This window comes from Chlamydotis macqueenii, chromosome 2 (genome assembly GCF_036417535.1).
Source record: "Chlamydotis macqueenii isolate bChlMac1 chromosome 2, bChlMac1.mat, whole genome shotgun sequence".
NCBI lineage: Eukaryota > Metazoa > Chordata > Aves > Otidiformes > Otididae > Chlamydotis > Chlamydotis macqueenii.
The window spans coordinates 39,645,919-39,668,732 of record NC_141557.1 but is presented as its reverse complement, the minus strand read 5'-3'; the positions used below and the strand labels follow the sequence as shown (position 1 = coordinate 39,668,732).

Genomic DNA, 22,814 nt, shown 5'->3' with positions numbered 1-22,814 from the left:
TTTTTCCTCTAAATCTATGGCCTAAAGTACTCCCTGCTGCTGAAGAGTAGAAGCTTTTTCTTCAATTTTTGTAGGAAAGATTGGTCTCCCACAGTAGCAAAACTGGACTTCTGTCATTGAGTAGTCACTGGATGGCAAAAAAGAGCAACTGTCAGCAAGAAATGTGACAAAACCAGAATTTAAACACAAATATGTTGTTGCCACTTCTTTCTAAGTAACCTTTCACTGATACAGTAGCATTGGTAAATTATGTTTCATCTGTTGGCACTTAAAGATGGTTATGAGCTATTCCCTGTTTATTAAAAAAATACTTAAAAAAAAATGTTAAGAAGAGGAAAAGGCACCACCAGAAATCCATCACAGATGCTTTGGAACAGGTATTTTTATATATGGCTGTGAAGAAGCTATGTTATTTTGTATGAATATTATATTTTCATAAGATTACCTGCTTGGTATTATTCTTGCCCAATAATGAAATCAAACGAGGCTTCAAGGGAGGAATAGGTATTGAAGAGAACAATGAAAGTTATACACCTTATCTCTAGAAAGTACTTTGAGCCTCCTTACAGAAAAAATGATGAGCTTGTCACCAGAAAATATTGATGTTCCTGTTGCCATCTCCGTTAACAAGCTTATGTTTTGCAGGCCAGAGTCTAAGAGCAAAGGAATATTTCAGCCATTAAAAATTCCTGCCTAGAGAGAAAAAGTGAGTGAACGGCAAGCGAATACTTGCGCACATTGACTGGGAAAGTGTAGGAGGAAAAGTGCAGGAGGACGGCTGTTCTCTCCTGGCTCAGGTTTAGATGTTGCTTCCAGACAGGTAACTGAGTTCTCAAGGAAGCACCGAGATAAATATAAAAGCAAAATCTGCAGACCTCAGGTAGGCTTAACTGTTCTCTTTACTTGTGTGCACCTTTTGACAAAAGGTGTCCCTCTGCCTTTGAGGAACTGTTTGAGGCCCCATATCAGCTTCTGTCATGGACGCCTGAAAGCATGGTCAGCTCCCATAGGTGTAGCGTAACAGCAACGGCAGCAGTGAGATTCAGTTTGTTTGGTTGGGCCATTGGCATCCACCCAGGGAAAATTGCAAAATGAGGCGCTTGTCACCTCGGAGGTATATTTATGGAGACGAGTAATTGTAACTGTCCTCCGAGAATGAGTGAGAACGGCGGGTGTTGTAGCAGGTCTGATGGGGAGTGAACTGCAGGAAACAGGGGGAATCTTGTCTCCTGTAAAAATTTCTTACTAAGAGGCTGGAGGGATAGGTCACAGGCATATCCTCATGTCCCTCTATTGGCTGTTAACACATATATTGTGGAAATACTTTTTCAGACTGCTTTTCAAAGAGGCAAACTTACAGGTGAAGCTTCATAACATAAACAGCTTCCCTGATTCTGTAACAGGAAAAACTGAGGCAAAGATGGATAAGTGGATGAATAGTGAGTCTGAGATTAAACCGCTTTTATACCACCTGAGATATTGCTTCCTGTACAGGACTTTGTTTGGGCTTGTTGACCGTAGGCAGTCCTTTCACCTATCCGTTTCAGTGCCTAGCTTCCACAGCCTTGAGTTACCTGCCTAACATAATCAAGTTGTTCATTTCACAGATTCGTTATTGAATTATGAAATCAGAATTAGTGGAATCTTGTGGTTTGTGCAATTGCTTCTATATTTTGGTACCATCATAGAATGATCTCATTCATTTATTTTGACAAATGCAGGTTTGTTGTAAAACAACAATCTGTCACAGTATGTTATGCAAGTTGGTAATGCCTTACGTAAGATTAATAAGTTTTAAAAGTAGATGTTTATGACAACACTTGTAGGATCATGAAATTTTTGACAGTGCCATACTCTGACTGTTTTACATTGTTTAAAAAGTGGCTTACAGACTAGATAAAAGCAATAGTGGGTATTTTTAAGCAGAACAGTGTGGCAACAAACACATAATCTAAGTAAGAATGATGAAGAGTGCTTTTAGCGTATCAACTACCTAAAAACTTGCTCTTCACACTGAAGGTTTTACAGAATCAAAACCACCTTGTCCAGCTCTTGGTAGAGTTCTCTGTAAGAGACAGTGTTCAGATAAAGCACCAAAGGATAGGATGTTATATTGCAGTGAATCCAGTATGGACTTTAGGCCCTAATTCTTAAAAGCATTTAAGCATGAATTTGCACATCAAAGGTATGCACAATGACCTGCAACCCAGCAATTTCTGGTGAATTAGCACATTGCATTGTAGATGACTAAAAGGCATACCTCCACTGTGTAGAATGGTCGGTCCAGCTCTCTTGCTAACAAAATGTTCATTTTTAAAAGCAAATAACCAAAGTGATTTAACCATATTATCATGTAATTGTCTTACTTATCTTTCTTTTGCATGACAAAAATATTTGTCTTTAACATGGTGTTTGAAGATACCTTTACATGGTGTTTCCATTTGCTTTTGATTTTATGTCAATAAATGCCCTTCCTAGAAAAGCACTTATTTTCCTTTCTATAAAATTCAGGGCAAAAGCATGTTGTTCAAGGTGTTTGTAAATTCCTAGACAGAGAGGTTACAGTAGTGAAGCCTGACAAAACCTTCATTGTAGAAGCACTACTAGGCCCTGCAATAACTCATCTGATATACTAACAAAGAGGGCAGCGGAGAAAAGCTTTAAAATGTGGTATGTTTTTTTTCAACTGAATATACTTCGTAATCAGAAGTATTAAAAATATTTTTTTTTAAATCATTGATTTAAATAGAAATAATATGTGGTTATTTTAGTTATATTGCAAATGTGCCATACTGTGTAATGGAAATATTGAACACTTACTTCAGTGTTTACTGCATTGCAGTCAGATCCATCCTGACAGGGTTTATCTCTTATCTCATTCTGTTCCCTCAGAAAAATGAAATTATATTTTGCTCTTTGTGCTCTCAAAGTAGCGAATTCACTAGGTCTGTTGTATTTTTTGATACTGGGTTCATAGACTTTTCTTTCTTTTCTCTGCAAACTTATCAACGTTTGTAAATCAGTATTTATTTCTAACAAATTTCTCCTGCTCTACTGCTTGAAATTCTACAGTCTAGTCACATTCAGAATTAGCTGTAGTTTCTTTTGGTATGTCATGGTGGAGAGAGAAAGGGAGGAGATGATATTCACAATACAGCATGTTAGAAGACTTAGTGCTTATTCCTATAGTACTAGAGTGGAATTCTTACTAATATACAACATGTTTTTATAGCAGTATAATTAATTTTCTCAAGGGGTCAGGGGCTTTTTTCCCTATGTGGTAAATTATGCTAAGTCTTTGTGAGTTAATTAAAAATCTTATCTGTTAATTATCTACAGTGTGTGCAAAATAGCTGTTCATGTAAGTTCTAAAGTTAGGATTTTTTTTTTTATCACTGGCATCTTACTGTTTAAGCTAGAAAAATGTGTGAGTATTCTAAATGTTGCTTTACAACTTTAACTGGAAATTAAATTGTGATTCGTGTCAGTCTTCATGTCTATATTATAAACATAAAATTCATTGTGACTGACATAGGGAATAAGTACGAAACATAGGGAATGCCATTATTATTCAATTAATCTCACTTATATAAATACTGGTAATATTATTATTACCATTTTTGGTAGTAATATACCGTGTTGTAGTTATATACCAATTTTGGTCAGGGTCTGGGAAGATTAAAATCATCCTAATTCTATGTTTACTTGGAATACTACTGTTACCAGTGATTCAAAGGATTAACTCTAAGCTGGATTTTTGTAAGTATAGGTTCAGAATGATTAACATTTTTATTCTCATGCTGTAAGTAAACCTAAATATCTTGATATTGGTTTAAAACCACAAACCACTATTGCCTTTAGTGAGGGGAACATTTTTCAGATGCAACAGTCACCATTTGATTTTGATTCATGCCACAACTCACTTGTGTGTGTGTCTGCTTTTAGGGTTTTTGGTTTTTGTTTTTTTTTTTGTGGGCAGGGGCAATGTTTTGAGGGGGCTGGAGTGTTTTTTTGTTGGTTTATTGTTTTGGTCTTTTTTTTTTTTTTTTTGCTTTGTTTTCCAAAAAGAAGTGAGGCATATAATCTGTTCAGAATAGGGAAGGTCTGGTGGTCTTGGTAAGATTTATTCTCTACTATTAGTTCCTGGTATGGGGAGCGATGGTGCATAGGTTTACAGGCAAGAAGATAAGGAAGATTTTTAAAATGACCCTAAAGAATTAGGCAGTGCTTTTTGTATCATAAAATCAAGAACAAAAGAGCCAAATGAAGATTGTCATAAAGGTTTGACAGGAACACTTTTAAAACTAATGTGAGTACTGAACACATAAAATCAGTAATCAAGTTGGGAGTCATATGTTGGAAGCAGCAAATGTGCTACATTATCTACAAAGATAACACACAGTGTTCATTTTTCTTAGTAGCTAGTTTAACTACCAGATTTTTACTGCTGCTTCTGCTCAGTCCTTCCATTATTAGCTGAAGCCGACATTTCCCACAAAAGTTCATCCTCGGTAGTAATAATTTGCTGCCGTATAAAAGAAATGACTTAACATAAAAGATTCTACTGATTGCAGTGCCAGTTGGCACTTTCTTCTCTGTTGAAATGAGCACAACACATTGTCTATTACAGCTGCACGACTACCCTGTGACTGCAGTGTGTTGCAAGTTTTAACATTATTGCTTCTGTATGTATTTTTCCCCCATAAATTATTCTTTGCAGAGGAATGTTAATTAGTAAGTGATAGATATAAAGATTGCCAGGGACAGCCCGTTAATTCCATTTACCTTAATGGCACTTAGATCTTAGCTTGCAGTACAGCTGTATTCAGACTGGATTATAAATGTAATTTTTTGCATCATTAACTATCCTGATTAATCTTAGACAGCAAAAGCATAATTATAGAAACACAGGACTTGCAATATGCCAGTTTAAAGTTGTAGCTTTGCTCTTTTGTATTTACATCATTGTAAACAGCATAGGTTGTGAAAATTTAGGCTAGGAAACAGTTTTTTTCCTTGTCCTAATAATTGTCTTGTTTCTTGTACTAATCATTTCTCATTTCTGCTTTTACTTGGGGGTTTTTTGAGGTTTTATTTTGGTTTTTTATTTTTCAGTTTGTTTTTTTTTTTGAGTGCCTTTTGCAACATGTTTTGCTTTTGACTGATGCAATTACTGGATATTTGCCTAGTAATTGACCACCATTAGCAACGTGTTCCTTCTCCTCCAGGAGTATTAAGGAAAGAACATGTAGCCGGTGTCTGATTTCTATGGAAGCTCCACAGAGGAGAAAGTTGCTGCCAGAAGATGTCATGGTGATTTTCACATTACAGTTGTCATGAATGCCCTGGTGAGAAGTCTGGTACACGCTGTGTTGGGCCAAATGAGTACAAATTCAGATACTAGCCTTAGACAGGAGCAGATTTGATGAGGTGCTAGTCTTCCACAGAGCAGCCAGGAAATGACAAATTCTACCTGAGTTCATGTTTAATGTTAACAACTGGGAAACCTTACCTGCCTGGTATCTTAAGAGCTTTTGCCATGTTTTTGTCTTGTTTTTCTTTGTTTTTGATTAGCAAAAGGCTATGTAACCCTACATTGATTGTGTGCCTTTGGTGTAGTATTGGTCTCATCAGTGTAAACCTGATGTGACAAATCCCCATCTGGTAAACGCATAATGCTACTTAAGGTGTTAAGCTTCTGGTTGCAGTTAATAATGAGAAAGACAAGAAGTGACAGAAAGAAAGAGCGAATTCGCACTGGTGATGCCATTTCAATAATCATACGTTTGAAAGGAAAGCTAAAAGCAGTTACTTGAAAGACAATGTTTCAGAAATGCCATTTGTAAACTGTTAGTGGATGGTTCTCAAGACCATACTGGATTTTTCAGGATCAGTCGACACTACTGCATGCTGTGCATGTGCTGTGTATCTCCTCACATAGAGTATGAAGTTTTTTTTTGAAGGGGGAAAGAAGAGGAAAAACTTTCCAATGATTAATTAAAACTTATGATTGCACAGATACCTTTTTTAATAACACAGATTTCTCATGTGTGGAAGGCTCTGAGAAGATACAAGTCCATTTCAGTATAAAAAAATACTTTGTTGCTTTTAGTTTTGTATCTGAGTCCCCTGGCTTCCTCTTCTTTCAAGCTGTAAGCACAACCATTGCAGAGGCAATCTGCTACACAAATTACAAGGAGATTACAATACGTACAGTTTTCTCAATACTGCCTGAAAAGGCAGCAGGGCTTTTAAAAATACACAGGACGAGAAGAAGGGTAGAAGTGTGCAGCTGCTCCTGAAGGAAAAGTATTTTTTTAGTTATGCTATCCCATAGCAGAATTGTTTGTGCCTGCAGCTGCTCCTGAGAGCTGCCAGGGTAAAAGCTTCCCTCCTGCTAGGTCAGGCTGTCTTTTGAAACAAGAACCAAGAGCCACATGAAGTGTGATGAGGGACCGGCCAACAGCGTTGCTCTGAGCTGGGAAGAAGGGGTTGGTTTAGGCAGTGGTGGGTTCAGCTATGCGTTCAGGCACAGACCTCCACAGTGACCTTGAACCATCGCTTGCCATCTGTAAGACAAGGATAATATTTCCTGGCCTTTTAAGTGTGTCACAAAGATCCTGGTCATTAATGATTAATCCTGGCACATGAATGTGTGCAGTTACATAAGTATTAAGATCTGGACATAACTGTCAAAGCTGAGATCCAAGGTCAAGTCTTGGTTTGACTTGTTCCATCAGAGTGTCAAGATAAGCAGGAATAAGTCCTAATGGATAGGGTTCATCTCTAATACAACTTCAGTATAAAGCTAGAAGAGCACAGCTAGTTAAAAGTGTAGAAAGTAAAACCAGTCTTAGGGCTGAGAGCCCTGCAGGCATTTAAGAAGACAGAAGCAAACCCTCTGTGTTTTATACTGCACTTTTGGTGTTGTCTTTGTTTTTTCAGAATTCTTTTGTTAGTTGCTGCCATCTTCTCAGGTCCTCCTTATGTATTCTGTGTTGTAGGTATCTTTAGGGCAGAGCTTTTACTATAAAAGCAGAGCCAATGCACCCATACAGTATCCATAGGCATCAAATCATACATCAAAAAAAAAAATAATGAATCCTTCAAAATAACAAGAGCTGAGCTGTTTGTGCATTGTGGAGTTTCTTTTCTGAAAAGATATGCTAGCAGTGCAGAGGTCTTTAAGTATTTGACTTGCAGGCAACAACTAAATAGTTCACAGGCAATAAAATTGCCTGTCTTCACATCCAGAGGTACTTGTGTGAGGTACTCTAGACATAGATGATTTTGAATCAGTTTATGCCTGTGCTTTCTAGTGTTAAGGCATAAGACTGTGAATAAGAAAAAGTGGATTTGACAAAAGTTCTAGTACTGCTCAGTTTTCATATGTTAATTACCTTCCTGTAAGTGGTCTTTGTAAAGCACTGTGAAATACTCAGATGGGACTTCCTATTGTGTTTAGGTTCATAATATACATGAAATCCTCTTCAACCTGATTAATTCAAAATTCTCAATGGCACCCTAGCTTCACTGAATGTTAAACGATACTGCCCTTCTGACTGGGGGTTGGCTGAGGAGATGGAAGAACTCTCAAGGCCACTTGCCAGCAGGAGCTCAGTGTCTAGATGCTTCATCCCTTCCTTCTTCCCCAAATTCTGGTTCCCATCTGCATGTATTTGTTCACTTGGGGTTCCAACCTGGAGGGACACAGAGCATCCCTTCTTATGCATTGGACTATAGCCTGCATCACAGTCGTCACCTGGTCAATGAACCTCTGACTACCCTGTGTGTGTCAGGAATCTATACATCACCGATATAGTCAGTACTGATTTGGGATAAGAGCATCCAGTTTGAGTTTGCTTGACCTAAAACCATGGAGGGACCAAAATCAACGTGAAGTAACTTTAAACAGTCAGAGAATTCAGGAAAAGTGAGCCAGGTCCAAGCCAGATCACTAATACAGAAAGAATACATGTTAAAATCTGCTGTAACAACATAGTAATGAATGAATTCCCCCTTCTCATATTGTCTTTTTACAACAACAAGAAGAAAAAGAAGTAACTGAGGTAGTCTCAGAAACTGAAAGCCCTTGCTACCTCCACATTTTTTACTTCATAGATATATTAATATTTATTTGTGGTAGTGGACTCCTGGAAGGAGCGGAGATTGCTGTTTTCAGCCTGTTTTGAGATATCTTGAACTTTTGGGCTAGTACTGGGCTAGTATTCTTTATGCAAGTAATAACAAGTTTTCTTCTTTTGTTGCATTTAGTTCTGGTTTTATCTACAAAAAGCTCAGAAGTCAGGGTCAGAATGGTTCTTCCCCGGCAATAGGTTTTTCTTCTAAATTTTAATTTTGACATATTCAGCTAAAACTTCTAAGATTAAATTGCACAGAAATGTACGCTGTTAACTTTTAATCTTTTTCCAAATGATGTAAAAACACACTGAGAATTATTTGATGCATCACATTTCAGAGATGGGTAGGACGGGATTAAAGCGCTTCAAGTAGTGAATGAGCCATAACTATATTCTCCACTGCTGTTCAGTGTACTCAGGATTGCAGTAATGATTCAGTCACTAAGACGTGCAGGAGGCTTGGAATGAACTTCAACGGCAATCTGTAGAGAATTACTCAAAAAGTACAGAATGTGGGTACCCAGTGTAGTGTGTTCTTTTCGTCAAAAGGGAATATAATTTTGGTTTTGTATCATGAAGAAATTGTGAGAGGTTTCAACTGGTGGGGAGTTTGGATAGTAATGTAATAATCTCCATTTGTTCTAAATTATTTATTTTCTGCCTTTTCCTGCTTTCTGCATCCTAAAGAGTCTGAAGCAGAAATAAAATTGATCTTAATTTTGCAATTACAAATACCTTGTTAAAATGCGAGTCACCCTCTGACCATCTATGGCTCTCATCTTCCTGGGATCTTGCTCAGCTTAGTATCAAATTCATACATAGTTACTAAGCACAGCAAGGTTTATTTTCATTATTATGTAAGCTCTCAAACTATATCAAGAGTATTTACTACATTTTTTTTTTCCATTTTTTAGTTTTATATTTCTCTCTTTCTTAGGGGAATTGAGTTTCCTGAATGTACAGTCTCATCCTGGTTCAAAAATTCAGGCAGGTTTTAGAGCTAATAACATTATGGAGGAAGTAAGCAGGTTAATGACTTCTCCTATAGACCATAATCTATGAGCCGAGTGAAGTTAAAGCATTTTTCGCATGCAAGGAGATATAATGCTCTTAGTGATCTGTATGAGGGCTGTATGAGGGTGAATATAGCCGTGCACATTATTTACCTTCATACTTAACCATTACCTGTTATGAGGGTATATTCAACTTCATGTGCAAGTTATAGCGCTTCAGTTCCCATATGTGAAGAGTCTGGGGAACATAATTTTTCTGTGCTGACTACTGGTGATGAAATGAATTTAAATAAAATTGTCTTTAATCTCAAGATGTGATGCAATATGATAACAGTCGGTCACATAGTTTTATGTCCTTGAATTTTCTTAAGGAGGACAGTAGAACATTTCTTCTGAGAGAAGGGAGTAAGAGCTTTTTTATGTGGTTTTTTTTTCAGTGCTGACCTGAAAAAAAAAAAAAAAGATAAAATAAAGTGCCTGTGGTCAAATAATTGAACCAGAAAATGTCTGAAGTGAAGTGAAATGCTTCTACCAGATTTTGAAGACAGGCAGACATCCATTTAAGAACCAGGAGGGAAATTCAATAATTTTCTAATTACTCTGTAGTAAAGGGTTGTCAGAGATCTAGTGGTCAAACAAGCAGAGCAGCTTTGGTAAATGTTTTAACTGAAATGTTGAAGTGGTTTACTCTGAAACAATTACAGAATGAGAATCTGAAAAATTTCTGTCTCTCGAAGATTCAACTGATATATTTTAGCCTTTGCTTTGTGAAAATATTTGCTTACTTACACACCCCCCACCAAAACCTGGGATAAAAATATTCTATCCCAATAACAATTTTCCTTTCCTGGTGTGAGGTATGGATTAAATGATGTCTTGGGGTCCCTTTTAGTCTCTTATTCTCTGATTCTGCAAGTATGGCTTAAGAATTGTAACTTCCCCCACTGTTATATTTTAACTCACTAAGACAGACTTTTGAAATTTATTGAAATGTTATAAAAATATAGATTTGATAGAGTATTTTAATAATGTCTGAAGCATCCCTTGGACTTTTTCAGGTAAGAATGTATGCTTTTAAACATTTTAATTATACTCTACACCTTAGTTTTTAATAGTTTCTTTGGACTCACCCGAATAAAAATGGTAAAGAAGAAAAATTTTTTAAATAGGCTAGAAAAGCATAGCAGCATGATCAGGAAGGTTGTACTGCAGGATTGTTTTCCCACTCCTTAAGCACATATATACACAGTTACTTCTCTGAAAATAATGTAGTAGTTTGCAGAGAACACTTTGGACTCTTATACTTGTGAACAATTCACTTGTAAGAGTGAATCAAGTGCCTGTCTGCCAGTTTTCTGTCTGGCACACATCCTGCTTTTATTGTTGTTGTAATTAGAAAGATCTACTATTATTAAATACCAATTATAACATTTGGTTTAGTTTTCTGAAATTCATTCACATATGAATGATGCTATTGGGAATTTGTTGTGTAACCCTCATTATGCCTGCCAACCTTTTGTTCTGAGCTCTTTTCTTAAGTACAAAACATGAAAATGCCCTTAGCTTTTTTTTTTTAATGTGTTCTTTTTCTCATGAGCTTGTTTTTGCTTTTTTCTTGGTTGAAACTGAGAAAACAAATGACATTTGTGAACCTTAGGTTTTTATCTTTATTGATGTCTCCAGAGATATTTTTATAGAGAGTATAACATTTATCTCTTTTTCTTTTAAGCAATTGTTTTGGGTTTAATCCTATTTTTACTGTCTGCTACTGCTCGTTTAAGTGAGCAGCTGAAAAGAAACCACACCACTTTGGTAATTCCTACTAGAAGTGGAGTGAGTAATTCTCCCACTTTCAAGGTTGTCTGTTTCATTTTAGCCTGTTCTTAGGCTGCAATAGTATTGAGCGTTGTCTACTGGATAGTTGAGCAATGTGACAAACATGCCACATTTGGTTGCCTTTCATCTTCTGTCCTTTGGGAGAATCTTTTAAGTCTGGTAGAATTTTGTGTGTCCTTTGGATCAGCACTGGGGAACAATCATGGTTTTGTAATTTGGAAGATTATTTTCCATGGTATTGCTCTGTTTGTTGAAGAAACTGGAAAACATGTTTTGAATGAGATGGGAGTGAAGAAAAAGAAAAGGCCATCTCATTCCAGAAAACCAGTTGAATACCACCCTGGAGAATTGTTCTGAGAGATGCAAGGCAAGTCACTTTTCTCAGACAGCTTTAGGACAGTGAATCTAACTTGCTGTGCTTAGCCTGTGTAGCACTTTCACAGATGAATCTGAAGTCAGGAGCTGTGTGGTGAACATATGAAAGGCAATATAATATGAAGTACTATCAGGCATATTAAATGGGGTAACTGGAACTAGTACACACTTTTATTCATTTCTGAGAAAATATAATCTTTTATCTAACAAAGAAGTTTTGAAAATAAGTTAATTATACTAGTGAAGTACTCACATCCTGTGTTGATGGAGGCTGTAGGAGAGCGAATGAATAGGCTCGTAATTCTCATCGGGAGTGAGGTTTCAGCTTTATACAGTAAATGAGGTCTAGGGCTATTCATTGTACCCATTGGACAAAATACAACATTGAAGGGTTGCTCATTAAGTGAATGTTGGCCATCTGAACAGAACAAAGCCGGGATTTTTCAGGAAAAATATGTGAACTTATTTCAAATATCTGAATTCATAAAGGTGTTCAATTAAGGCTTATAGGCATTTCATGTTTTAAGGACTTTATCTGCAACCTTAATGTTCTTTCGGCACTGTGTGCTTCTGTATTTAGCATATATACACATACGTACACAGATTTGTTCCAGTTTGACAGTCCTTCACATGATGTTTAGTGTTTGATTAGCATAATCACTATGTGATTATTTCTCACTAGCTTTAGCATATGCAAATTCTTGTCTTTTGACTGACAACCATTATTAGACAATCAGAGTATAAGGATTTGCATAATCTCTATGTGGTTACAGTATTTGTGCGCAATACCACTGTGAATGCAAATCCTTTTGCTCTGACTGGTTTCTGTATATTCAAGTGCTTTGCCAGAAATATTGCTGCTGCCTCAGCATCTCGTTTCCAAGTGGAAAAATCTACAAGAAAAAAAATAACAAAAAAGAAAGCAAGAAAGAAATACTAGAGTCAGTTCGGAAAGGTGACTAGAAAACTGCTACAATTAAATACCTCCATTAGAAAAAAAAAAATCCTTACACTCTTATAAGATTCCAACAAGAGAATAAAAAAAATATTTTGGGAATTCATTCTGAAGTATTATTCAAGTTACATAAACCAGTTACATTGTTTGGGAAGTGACTACAGTTTTCTTTTTGATAGATATCACTAGGTTGAGTAATATTTCTATTTTATGTATATGAAAAGCATCAAGTTAGTTCTACCCTGTTTCATTGATAAGAGCAGAAGTGGTAGACACTAAGAAAAGAGGTATAATGCTGAGTTCAATTCACTGCATAATTATTCACCATAATTACTAGGGCAATACTGAATAAATTAGCTGCAAAAGGATAAAGCATGCATGGGAACACATCTAGAACATGTATTTTAACCGTTTAACATCATATTGTTCTCCTTGCATGTGAAACCAAAATATTATTGAACATTCTTTTTTTTTAGTTTAATTGTGCTTACTAAGCTCTTCCCATCATTCCTTTTGAATGCTGTTCTTTGGTTAGTTTATAAGATTCTTATACACAGATTAATGTGATGTTGGAAACAAACAAACAAACAAACCCTGGACTGCTAGCCAAACAATGGGAACTATTTCTTATGGAAATGCAGAATGTCAAATATACTTAGGATCAAAACACTAAGCTGTTGTTGAATTGTTCTTTTTCTGACCTGGACACTAGTATATTACGAATGAGTTAGGTAGGTTGTAAGTTATAGGTCTGACACTGCTGGAAAGCATCAGACCTACTACATTTGCTGTACAGATTTATTAATTTATTTATTTATTTTTAACATGCACAGTGAATAAATACTTTCAAGAGGTTTGAGATAGATGTGCACACACAGAAATGAGCTGCAATGAGTGACACCCAGTAGTTTGGATAATTTCTGGAAATTTTAAACCTGTTGCACATGCTTTATGCAGCTTGAATGTGCAACTACAGTAAATGCCAAGCACCTCCTGGAGAAGAAGGAGGTACCACTCAACTGAACAGTGCCCATAATATGGGCATTCTATACGGGCAATATAAGGCTGAATGTCCAGCAGTTTTCCAAAACATCAGAGTTAATGCATAAGTAATAACAATGTAAAGTAATGTAATATAATATTGCTGCATCTGTACAATTGATTAGCATGATTGCAGGGGATATGATTGTGGATTCTTAATGCTACTGAGATCAGAGATGAGCTGCCCGATTCTCGACTGGAAATAGTCAAATTATGCCCTGAGAAAATTTCTAGTTCAAAAAGTCCCACAGCTATAAATGACAGTAGCTTTACATGATTGAGGAGCTTTCCTATAGCTTTAGTAAGTGCTTTTCTGTGTTTCTACTTGTATGTCACAATTACAATGCAGTAGACAGTTTTATGTTTCAACTGTTTAGTGTTAAAACTGCATCTATCATGCAGTTTTAAAATTGGATTAAGTTTGCCAGTAAGTATAAACTGTGGAGTATATAGTAATATTTTGTTCTTTCTTTGCTTGGTAAGATATTGTGTATGTGGTTGGTATAGGATTTACACAGCTTCCAATACTCTTAGTAGTTTCACCATTTGTTGGAACATAAGGGAATGACTGAAAGGAGGCCCCACCAAATTATCTTTATTTCTTATCAATTTTACAGTTAAGATGTTCACATAAGTCTCAGTTCATATGTGGAAATACTAATACCTTCCCTGCAAGTATAATAATGTTACAATTGGCTTGTTTTATTCTAGTTTTTGTATTTACAATTAAATGTATTTGTTGAAATGCAGACCTATGGTAAGAAACCGTACTCAGAATATCATTCCTTTAATGTTATTTTCATTGTAACATTGTATTGTGTTAGCACCTGGATTTTAAGAAGTTCTGAGAGGTGTTGGTAGCTGTGTCACTGAATTTACTTAACTATTTGAGGAATGGAGGTCAGTCTTCTGGTTGGTTATTTTTTTGTAAATTACCACAGAAATGGTCTAGGGCAATTTTTTTCCTGAGAGATTCACTGACCTGACATATTTTTCTGCTCACTTAGTATAGGACTGCAGTGATTTGATTCAACATTTTGCAGCTAATTTCTTTGGCTTTGAGGTAAAAATACTTTCTTGCTTATTTGATTGTTTTAGGCCTACCACATGTTCTGAACAGGCTCTGGGATCCACCTTGTCTTCATCCTTTGACCTAGATGCTTTTATTTGTAGGTGTTAGTGCAATTCTATTAGTTTACTACCAACCTCAAGCATACTCATGTCATGCTCCTTGGCTTTGATACACAGTTAAAAACATAAAATAAAACTAACTCCCCTTGGTTTATATCCTTTTGTGATTTGAGCCTTTATGGATCAAACTTGCATGCTTTTCTTTGCTACCAGTTTATTGTTTTGTTATTTTTAACTTTGGCCTACTGTTATGCCTCTGGGATAAGAAGTCACATAAAAAGGACTAATAAAAATTATATATATTAAAAATCAGTTGAAATTAAGGAAGAGCTATATGTTTGAATTTCAGTTCCAGCATAAAAAAAAATCCTTCACAAACAACAACAAAAAAAAAGAACACTTTGTAATTATTTATGGAAATTATGTAAAATTTCATTTCCAAAGGATCAAATTTCTCTGTAGGTAAAATTTACCAGCCCAGATTCTGCCTTCTGCAGATATTGAATTAAATTTAATGAGATGACTTGGCTACAGAAAGCCTTCAAGGATAACACCTATGGTGATTCTGGAAAAGCTGCCCAGGCAGGTAGGATAACAGGGGATCTCCTGGACCAGCTTCTTGGCGAATTTGTGGCAGATGTTTCATCCAGAAAAGTTCATGCAACAGCCACTCCTTTCATCTGCAGTCCACAAAATAAAGAGCTCTTTTGTGCTGTATGATAACCACAAGAACAAAGAGGAAGGCAACTAAGGTCATTGGTCTGACAAGGTTGAATTTGAAACAAGCAAGCAAAACCAAATGAGAGAGGTAAGGTGAAAGCTAAGAAGATGGAGTAAGGGGCCAGCTTCTGCGATGCCCTTGGTTTAAGCCTGGATTTTGCTGAAGTATGGTGAGCCCCTGAAGGCCTTGGGAAGGGAGTACAGTATTTGATCAAAGAAACTAAATAATACCCTATTGCCACAAATTTTAGCTTGAATAATTAAAATATAGATTATATTATTACTGTGCATTTTATGTATTGAAAACAAAAATTAACTTAATTAAATATGAAACCTTTCATATTTATTTTCATTGCCCAAACTAGCAGTTACCTTGTCGTTCGCAATGAATCTTGAGCGATGTGCTATCCCTAGACTGACCGCAACGAAAAGTGTGACCCAGCCTGTGTTAGGTAGTAAAATATACCCAGTGTTGGATAATAGAAAAGCAAGATGTAGTGAACAGGTTAAACACAGGGCAGCTCACCTCCTTTCATGTTGTAACTTAACAGTGCAAAAAATTGGTGAGAGGAAGTAAAGGGACATCTTGCAAACCTTGCTCTCCTACTGTCATGGTTTTGTTTAGTGAGGGGGGGCCTAAGGTGGTAGAGAGAGAGACTGCGTAGTCTGGTCCTGATCGGGGCTGAACTACGACACCTACACAGCTTTGACAGCTATATCGTAATCTTTCCTGTGAATTGCAAACCTCTGTCCTTCTCTGTATATGGGAATAAATTAAATCAGTTGCATCTAAGAAATAAAATAAAAACCCAGGGATTGTAATATAACACATGTTATATTACATGTATTATATTACATGAGTAAAAAGCAGATTTTATCAAAGTTTATCATGGGAACTTTTATTTTGAAAGCAAATACCATTTACACTAGTTGAAATACAATTTATATGTGTAATTATTAACATTCAGTGAGCCTAGAAGTGCTTGAAAATTCTGTTAAGTACCTCACCACTTGCTAATTACCTCAGCTACATGATGTTATTTCCTTCTTTATACTTCCCTGCAATCCTTGCTCTCTATTTTCTGGCAATCAGCCACCTCTCTTTGTTCCTCTGACTCTCAGCAGGGCTCCTCTGTCTTCCACTGTCTGTGAGATTTGAGTGCTTGTCATGCTGCACCTAGGTATCCTGTTACCTCTCTCAAATTTCCTGCATAAAACTTCTGGAGGCTTACCTGGTGATTTTGGATGTTTATTTGAGATTTATTCATTGGTGGTGTTTCCCAAATGATATCTTCAGGGAAAAATAATAGTGTCAAATACCACTCCAGCATTCTACCTCAACTTTATTAGAATCTGGGGCTAAGTTTTGAAGTTTAATTCTGCTTTGTAGTATTAAAGAGCATTTGGCAGAGAAGGGGATCTTACTTTGAAGGAGCTTTTCTTAATCAACTTGGAGACTGTCCAGAACACTTCTTCATTTAGAGCCACAAACACAAATCATCCAGTTCGCATTAAGGCCATGTAGCTGTATGTCTAGAAGTCTGCATCTTTAGAAAGAGAAAGAGAAGCGTGCAGATGGATTTCTGTATCAGCAGATAAACAAGAGAAAATCTGTGGAGTGATTGGGAAAGAAAGTCCACATTTTTCCATGAGACTAAAATAAAATTAAACATAAAATAAACCAACTATTCCACACATTCATGATTTTTCTCAATTCTAAAAAAAATGTTATTTGTCTCATTCTCAACATGTGGGCATCACTAACCGTTCTATGATTCTATGATCAGTTTCCCCCTAAGTCCAACTCCATTTAGAGATAGAATTTTTACTGTGAAGATGGGTAAATCCAACTAAAAAAATTAGTTGTTCCATCTTATGAACCATGGTGGTACCTTTCATGTAACCCCTAGAGAGCTTCTTTATTTGCTTTCTTCACTTACGGCACTTGTGAGATAATGTGAAGGAGTTTAACATGTTAACACTGAAGGCTAAACTCATAGTATCTCACAACTGTGGTCAATGTGAAGGCAAACAGTTACTCTGGATCAAAGAATGCGCAATTTCTTGGTACCATCTGCTGACTTATTCACATGTCTGAGCTTGAGATTTCCCTGGGTATTTTAGATCTGCAGTGGCAAAAGGAATTTCTCCAAACTTCATCAGCAGTGAAAGTGTCAATTAAGACCAGGTCATGCTTTAGTACTGAAAATCGCAGTGTAAAAAGTCAATTCTTGGATAGTGGAGCAGTTTCAAAAAGAAGAGCTGTTACTGTCTATTTACTTTCCTATGTGGTGGTATTCTTTCTTGCCTATATGATAGTATTTTTGGACAGTGGACTTTTTCAAGATCATGTTATTGAGTAAAATGAGTGCCCCTAGCACATGGTTTGATCACCACAGAAAGTCTTACACAGCATGCTGTAGTGTTTCAGAGCCTGGTATACTCTGACCTTAGCCATCAGTTATATTTTGGGGTTATATTACAGTATAGTCCCTAGTTTCTTGGAGGGATTGGTGTTCTCTTATGCTAGTGGTCGCATAAATGTATGAAGTACTTCACATTCATATCAACTTCAAGGAGGATATTCAAACTGAGCATTTCTTCCAAACCTTTCTATAAAGCTCTGCCATTTTATGTGTTCCCTTTTTCTTACCAATCTGAATTTCTTTTCAACTGGAATTAGTTTAATGACCTATTTAATATCTGGCACTGAACAGCTGTCAGGTGATGCAAAATTTCTGTAGTGATCTGTTCTGGAATCACGGCAATAGAGGCCATGACTGTCTATCATTACAGCTTCCGTGAATAATTGATTACCCTAGGGAAAAGCTCTGATTCTTTATTTATCAAATAATCCTTTGCTAACAGACTAGGAAAAAAAAGTGAATCATGGGGATGTGAACATAGAAAAAGGTTTGGGTTTTGTTTTTTTTTTTTATCAAGACACAGATATATTATGCTGTGTGAATAGTGGTTATCATAAGAGTTAGACAATTAGTTGTATTTGTGTCATCAAAATCTGTGAATTTTTAACAATACAATTTAAAGATAAAAACTATCAGTGGCTTTACCAACTTGCTGTAAAGATATTACTAGATTTTAAAAATAGCTGTCAAATGCTTTTGTAAAAAAAAAAAAAAAAAAAATTTGACCAATGAATTTGGGGAAGTTGATTTCAGTCCTCCACATAAAAATGTCTCATGAGTGGCTTTTGTAAAATTCTCTGCCAAAATGTTACTTTTTTTTTTTTTTTTTAATAGGACCCTAACTTGCAGACAGTGCCAAATCAGTGTTCTGGTAGATGTTAGTTCAGAATAATAGTTTCTTCTAAATGGCTGTGAAAATAATCTTTAGAGGATCTGGGTTTTTCACAGGCTGTGTAGAGGCTGTTTTATAGAAAATATTAATTTATTGATTCCTAGTAAATTACTGTTTTATTCTTGATACTGAGCTATTGTGTGTTATTCTGGAATTATTTATATATAATATTTCTTCACATTTCCATTGATCCTTTTCTTAGTAATGTTATTTAAAATATTCGTTTCATGTAGTGAGCTAGCTTTTCTATTATATATGAAACATAAATTGGTGTTTTGATAGGTAAACTTTAGCATTTACAACTTTTCACTTTCTTCAGTAAAGGGAGATGGTGCATATAGAATTGAACTAAGGATATGTATTTCAAGATAGCTAATGACACTTTTCTTTGTTCCTTTCTGTATTACTTCTTTGAAAAACTGCATGAAGAAGAAATATTAATTTTTCAAAGAAAAATAATAGTTTTTCTGTAGTGTGGGATATGGTATGGCATGATACAAACTCCTGTTTTGAAACTATAGATAACATAGCATACAATGGAACAGCAAAAGCTTTTATTTTTCTTTTTCTTCTCTCTTTACAGATGGACCCAATTCAAAAAGCTGTAATAAATCATACATTCGGGGTTCCTCTTCCTCATCGAAGAAAGCAAATCATATCATGCAACATTTGCCAGCTGAGATTTAATTCTGATGTAAGTTGATCATTTTGTATCAGATTAGAAATATGTACTTATCTTCTAGGATGTGCCATAATTTACATAAATTGAATCTAAATGAAACATTGTGATTTCAGTTTGTCGCTCAGCAGATGAAAAGGCTGTAGGATGCTTCAGATAAACACAATTATTTGGTAGTGTCTATACACCCGGCCAGATTTTCCCTGCGGATATATCCGTGCAAGCTCATCAACTTTAGTTGTGCTGCACAGAGTGTAAATAGGAAAGTGGATTGATCCATTACTGCTAATAAGGCTGAAATATTTGCTGGGTCCTAATTCTTCTACCAGTCCTGGTTATGGTTGCCTTCCTTTTCAACCTGTAAATGTTAGAAGTTATTCAGATATACTTAGAATCCTTGTGCATCTACCTTCCTTTTTCTACTCTTACAACAATATTTCTGTCTAGCCAGAATTCTATTTTAATGTTCCTGTCCTCCCAGTACAAGCTTTTTTTTTAAAAAAAAAAAAAAAAAAAAAAAGGTAAATTATTTTTGTCAGTTGGCTCCTATGTTATGTCCTCTCACTCCTCCAGCAACGAAGTACAGCAAGCTGAATTGGAGGTGGTTTCTAATATACAGAGGAAACCCATCACACATAATTACCCAAGGGGCCTATGCTGTGATGCTCCTTGCCAAGGAATACTTGTTCTGTCACAGAAAAGCCTCTTGAAATATAACTCCTTTGTTTCTTTTTCCAGGATTATTTTGTGTGCAGACAAAACCTGACATAGCACAATATATTTTCTCCTGCTATTCTAGTCTCTCAAGGAAGTTTCTTGAAATGGGCGTCACTGGTGGAAACTTATCTTCCCCTACCAATTGTCTTTCATTTACTACCTGTTTTACTAATTTAAGTATGGAAGCTACTTCTGTAAGAATAAAAATATTTGAATTTAGATGGAAGTCTAACCCGAAAACATCCACCAGGTTCCATTCTCATGCTAGTCATATGAAGAAGTGGAATAGTTTTTTCTGTGCTGCTGCTTCTTTGTAGGAAGCTATTTACGTACAATTTGTACCTATTTTTAGTTTATCAATTATTTATCAAAGCCATGAACTTGTAAAAATTTGAATTGAACCTTGAAGCCTTCTTTTAAGGATGGGCCACCTAGGGATGAAAATAATGGAGCTCTCTTCATTCTCCTCGGCTTTTTATTCTCCAGAAATTATTTTAACAGGACCTCAGTCACACTTTCCAGATCATGTACTTACTTTCACTGATGACTTCTGGTTTTCTAGTTTACAGACTGAATGAACACCTTCCTCTTAAAACATTGACATCATTCTCAAATGCAAGGAAGGGTAATACATTCTCTGGAGCTATCGTATCCCTCACAGATAAAAATAGAAGAGTCAAATTAGGCTATTCCATTTAGAAGTGAGATGAGAGAATTAGAACTGTGGGTACTGAACCGTTCATGGGGATGGGATGATGGAGATTTCTGGGCCACAGTGGATCACACTGACTGAAATAGCCCAGCTCATCACTCATAATTTTCAGCTTTGTCTTAGGAAAAAACATGTCACACTGAATCAATCATAGTATATAGCTGCAAGAGACATCAAACACTTTGGTGTTACATACCAAAGTGAAACGCCTCCTTTCAAAGAGAGTATACTATTTATTAGTCTGCAAAAATATGCAGACAACAGAGAGGATGAACACATCATTAAAATGACTTAATCATCAGAAGATACACAACTCTGATTGATACATGGAGTAGAAAATTTTCCAGCTGACATGAGCTAGGCATTCTCCAGAATGAAATGTTAGAAATAAAAATTTTTCTACACAGAAGCAAGTAAGGTATCAGTAGACACTGATACTTCTTACTCAAAGGACTGCTATGCTCCCATACTGTTCGTTTTCTGCTGCTTTTAGAAAGGATTCCAAAGAAGAGAGGGGGAAGAAGCAGTGGCCATTTTCAGTCATGTACAGTGTCCAAAAAATTGGTTTCAGAAGAAATCTATTCATTTAGACTGTTCACAGCAGCATCTTGAAAGAAAAGCCATTAAGCTGATATTTAGTTGTGCCTTCACACCTTCAAGTGGACCTTGAACTCCAATTTGCCAACACTCTTCAGTAGAAGGTTGTTCTAATGCTCCCCTCTCTCAAAGCAGATCAATATCATTAACTTTATGAAATGAGGAAACCCTCTTCCTGAGCATCTTTCACTCTCCACTTCTAATGTTCACGTAATTTTTAAAGGAACCTGAATGCTGCTGATTGATGGAGAGATTACTATCCAAAAGCTGCCAATTGATTAACCTAGGACGACATTTCTCTCCCTTTTCCCTAGCACACAGAAGAGATTTGTGGATATTTTTTATGATGGTCTCTTCTCGTTCCAGTGCATATAGCTATTACTGCTGAAAAATCACCAAGTACTCTGCTGAGGCTTTTTTTTTTCCCAAGAAATTATAAGTAGTCAGAGTTCCACTGCAGTTTAGAAATTCTTTTATGCAATGTGAGGGGAGGCAGAGCTAAGTTGCACTGTTGATTGGGTAATTTTGAATGTCCACCAGTTTTTGAAGGAAAAATTTAGTAAACTAAGGATTTAATGTTGAGACTTAAAGGAAAGATTGCTTTGAAGAAAAAGAGCTATTAGCTATCATTTTTTTTTTTGTAACTGTACTATCTGAATGGCAAGCACACACACTGTATTTTTTTTCTCTTATTATGAAGAAGTTTTCATTTACTGAATATTCCTACCTTTCATTTTCATCGTGTTTTGTTGAACATGATTTAAAACCACAACAACAATAAATAGCTTTTCTGTTCAGAAACCTAGGGCTTTGTGGCTGTTCTACAAATATGTCTTTATTTTTAGATACTGGAGATAGGATTTATCAGAGAGTAATGAATAGAAATTCTATTTACCTACTGCACAACAGTATTATGAAAATGTTTACAATAAAACTGGTTTGTGATTTTTCATTTTTGCAGAGAATACAGAATTTTCTCCCCTTTGATACAGATTTCTTTCAAAGCAGAAGAGCTTTTTCTTTTTTTTCTGGTTACATGGTATCAAAATTATATTTCAAAGAAAAATGAGAAAAGGCAGTACAATAGTCTGAAATTGTTTAGCTTCTTTCTAAAGGAGTTATCTCTAAATCTCCATGACAGCTGTGTGTTCCGTATTTCTTTTTAAAATATATCTTCTCATACAAGGGATGGGAGGAATGAGCAAGTAACCAAAGCCTTTCCATGCTGGGGAAAAAACATTAGAACAGCAGAGGTAGGTTCTGTGGAGTCCATTTCAAGCAGTGATGTTGGTTGTTTTTTGGTTTTTTTTTTTTTTTTTTCTTGCATTGAGGGAGGTCTGTACATAATATTTACATACACATTGTGCATCCAGTACAGGTCAAAACATTTAAGTGTGTGCTTAGCTGCAGGTGTGTGTGTGTTGTCATTTAGATTTTGGCAGCTGCTGAGAGCTATGCACCTGGTCAGAAAAACTGTTAAATACATGCTTTGTAGTAAACATGAAACATCTGCTAAAAGCACCCTGTATAATGAAGTCTACCTGACTTCAGTAGAAACGCTCATGTGCCTACAGGTAGT

At 36.0% G+C, this 22,814-nt stretch overlaps 1 protein-coding gene across 2 annotated transcripts in view; it reads left to right on the top strand.

Moving 5' to 3' along the window:
* The window catches only part of ZNF385D (zinc finger protein 385D), a 439,137-nt gene that overhangs the window by 320,566 nt on the left and 95,757 nt on the right, over window positions 1–22,814 (top strand). For both annotated transcript variants that reach the window (XM_086742663.1, XM_086742664.1), the window contains one exon: window positions 19,114–19,224. In XM_086742663.1, the coding sequence (XP_086598789.1) occupies window positions 19,114–19,224 (111 nt within the window). The remainder of the gene's footprint in view (window positions 1–19,113; window positions 19,225–22,814) is intronic.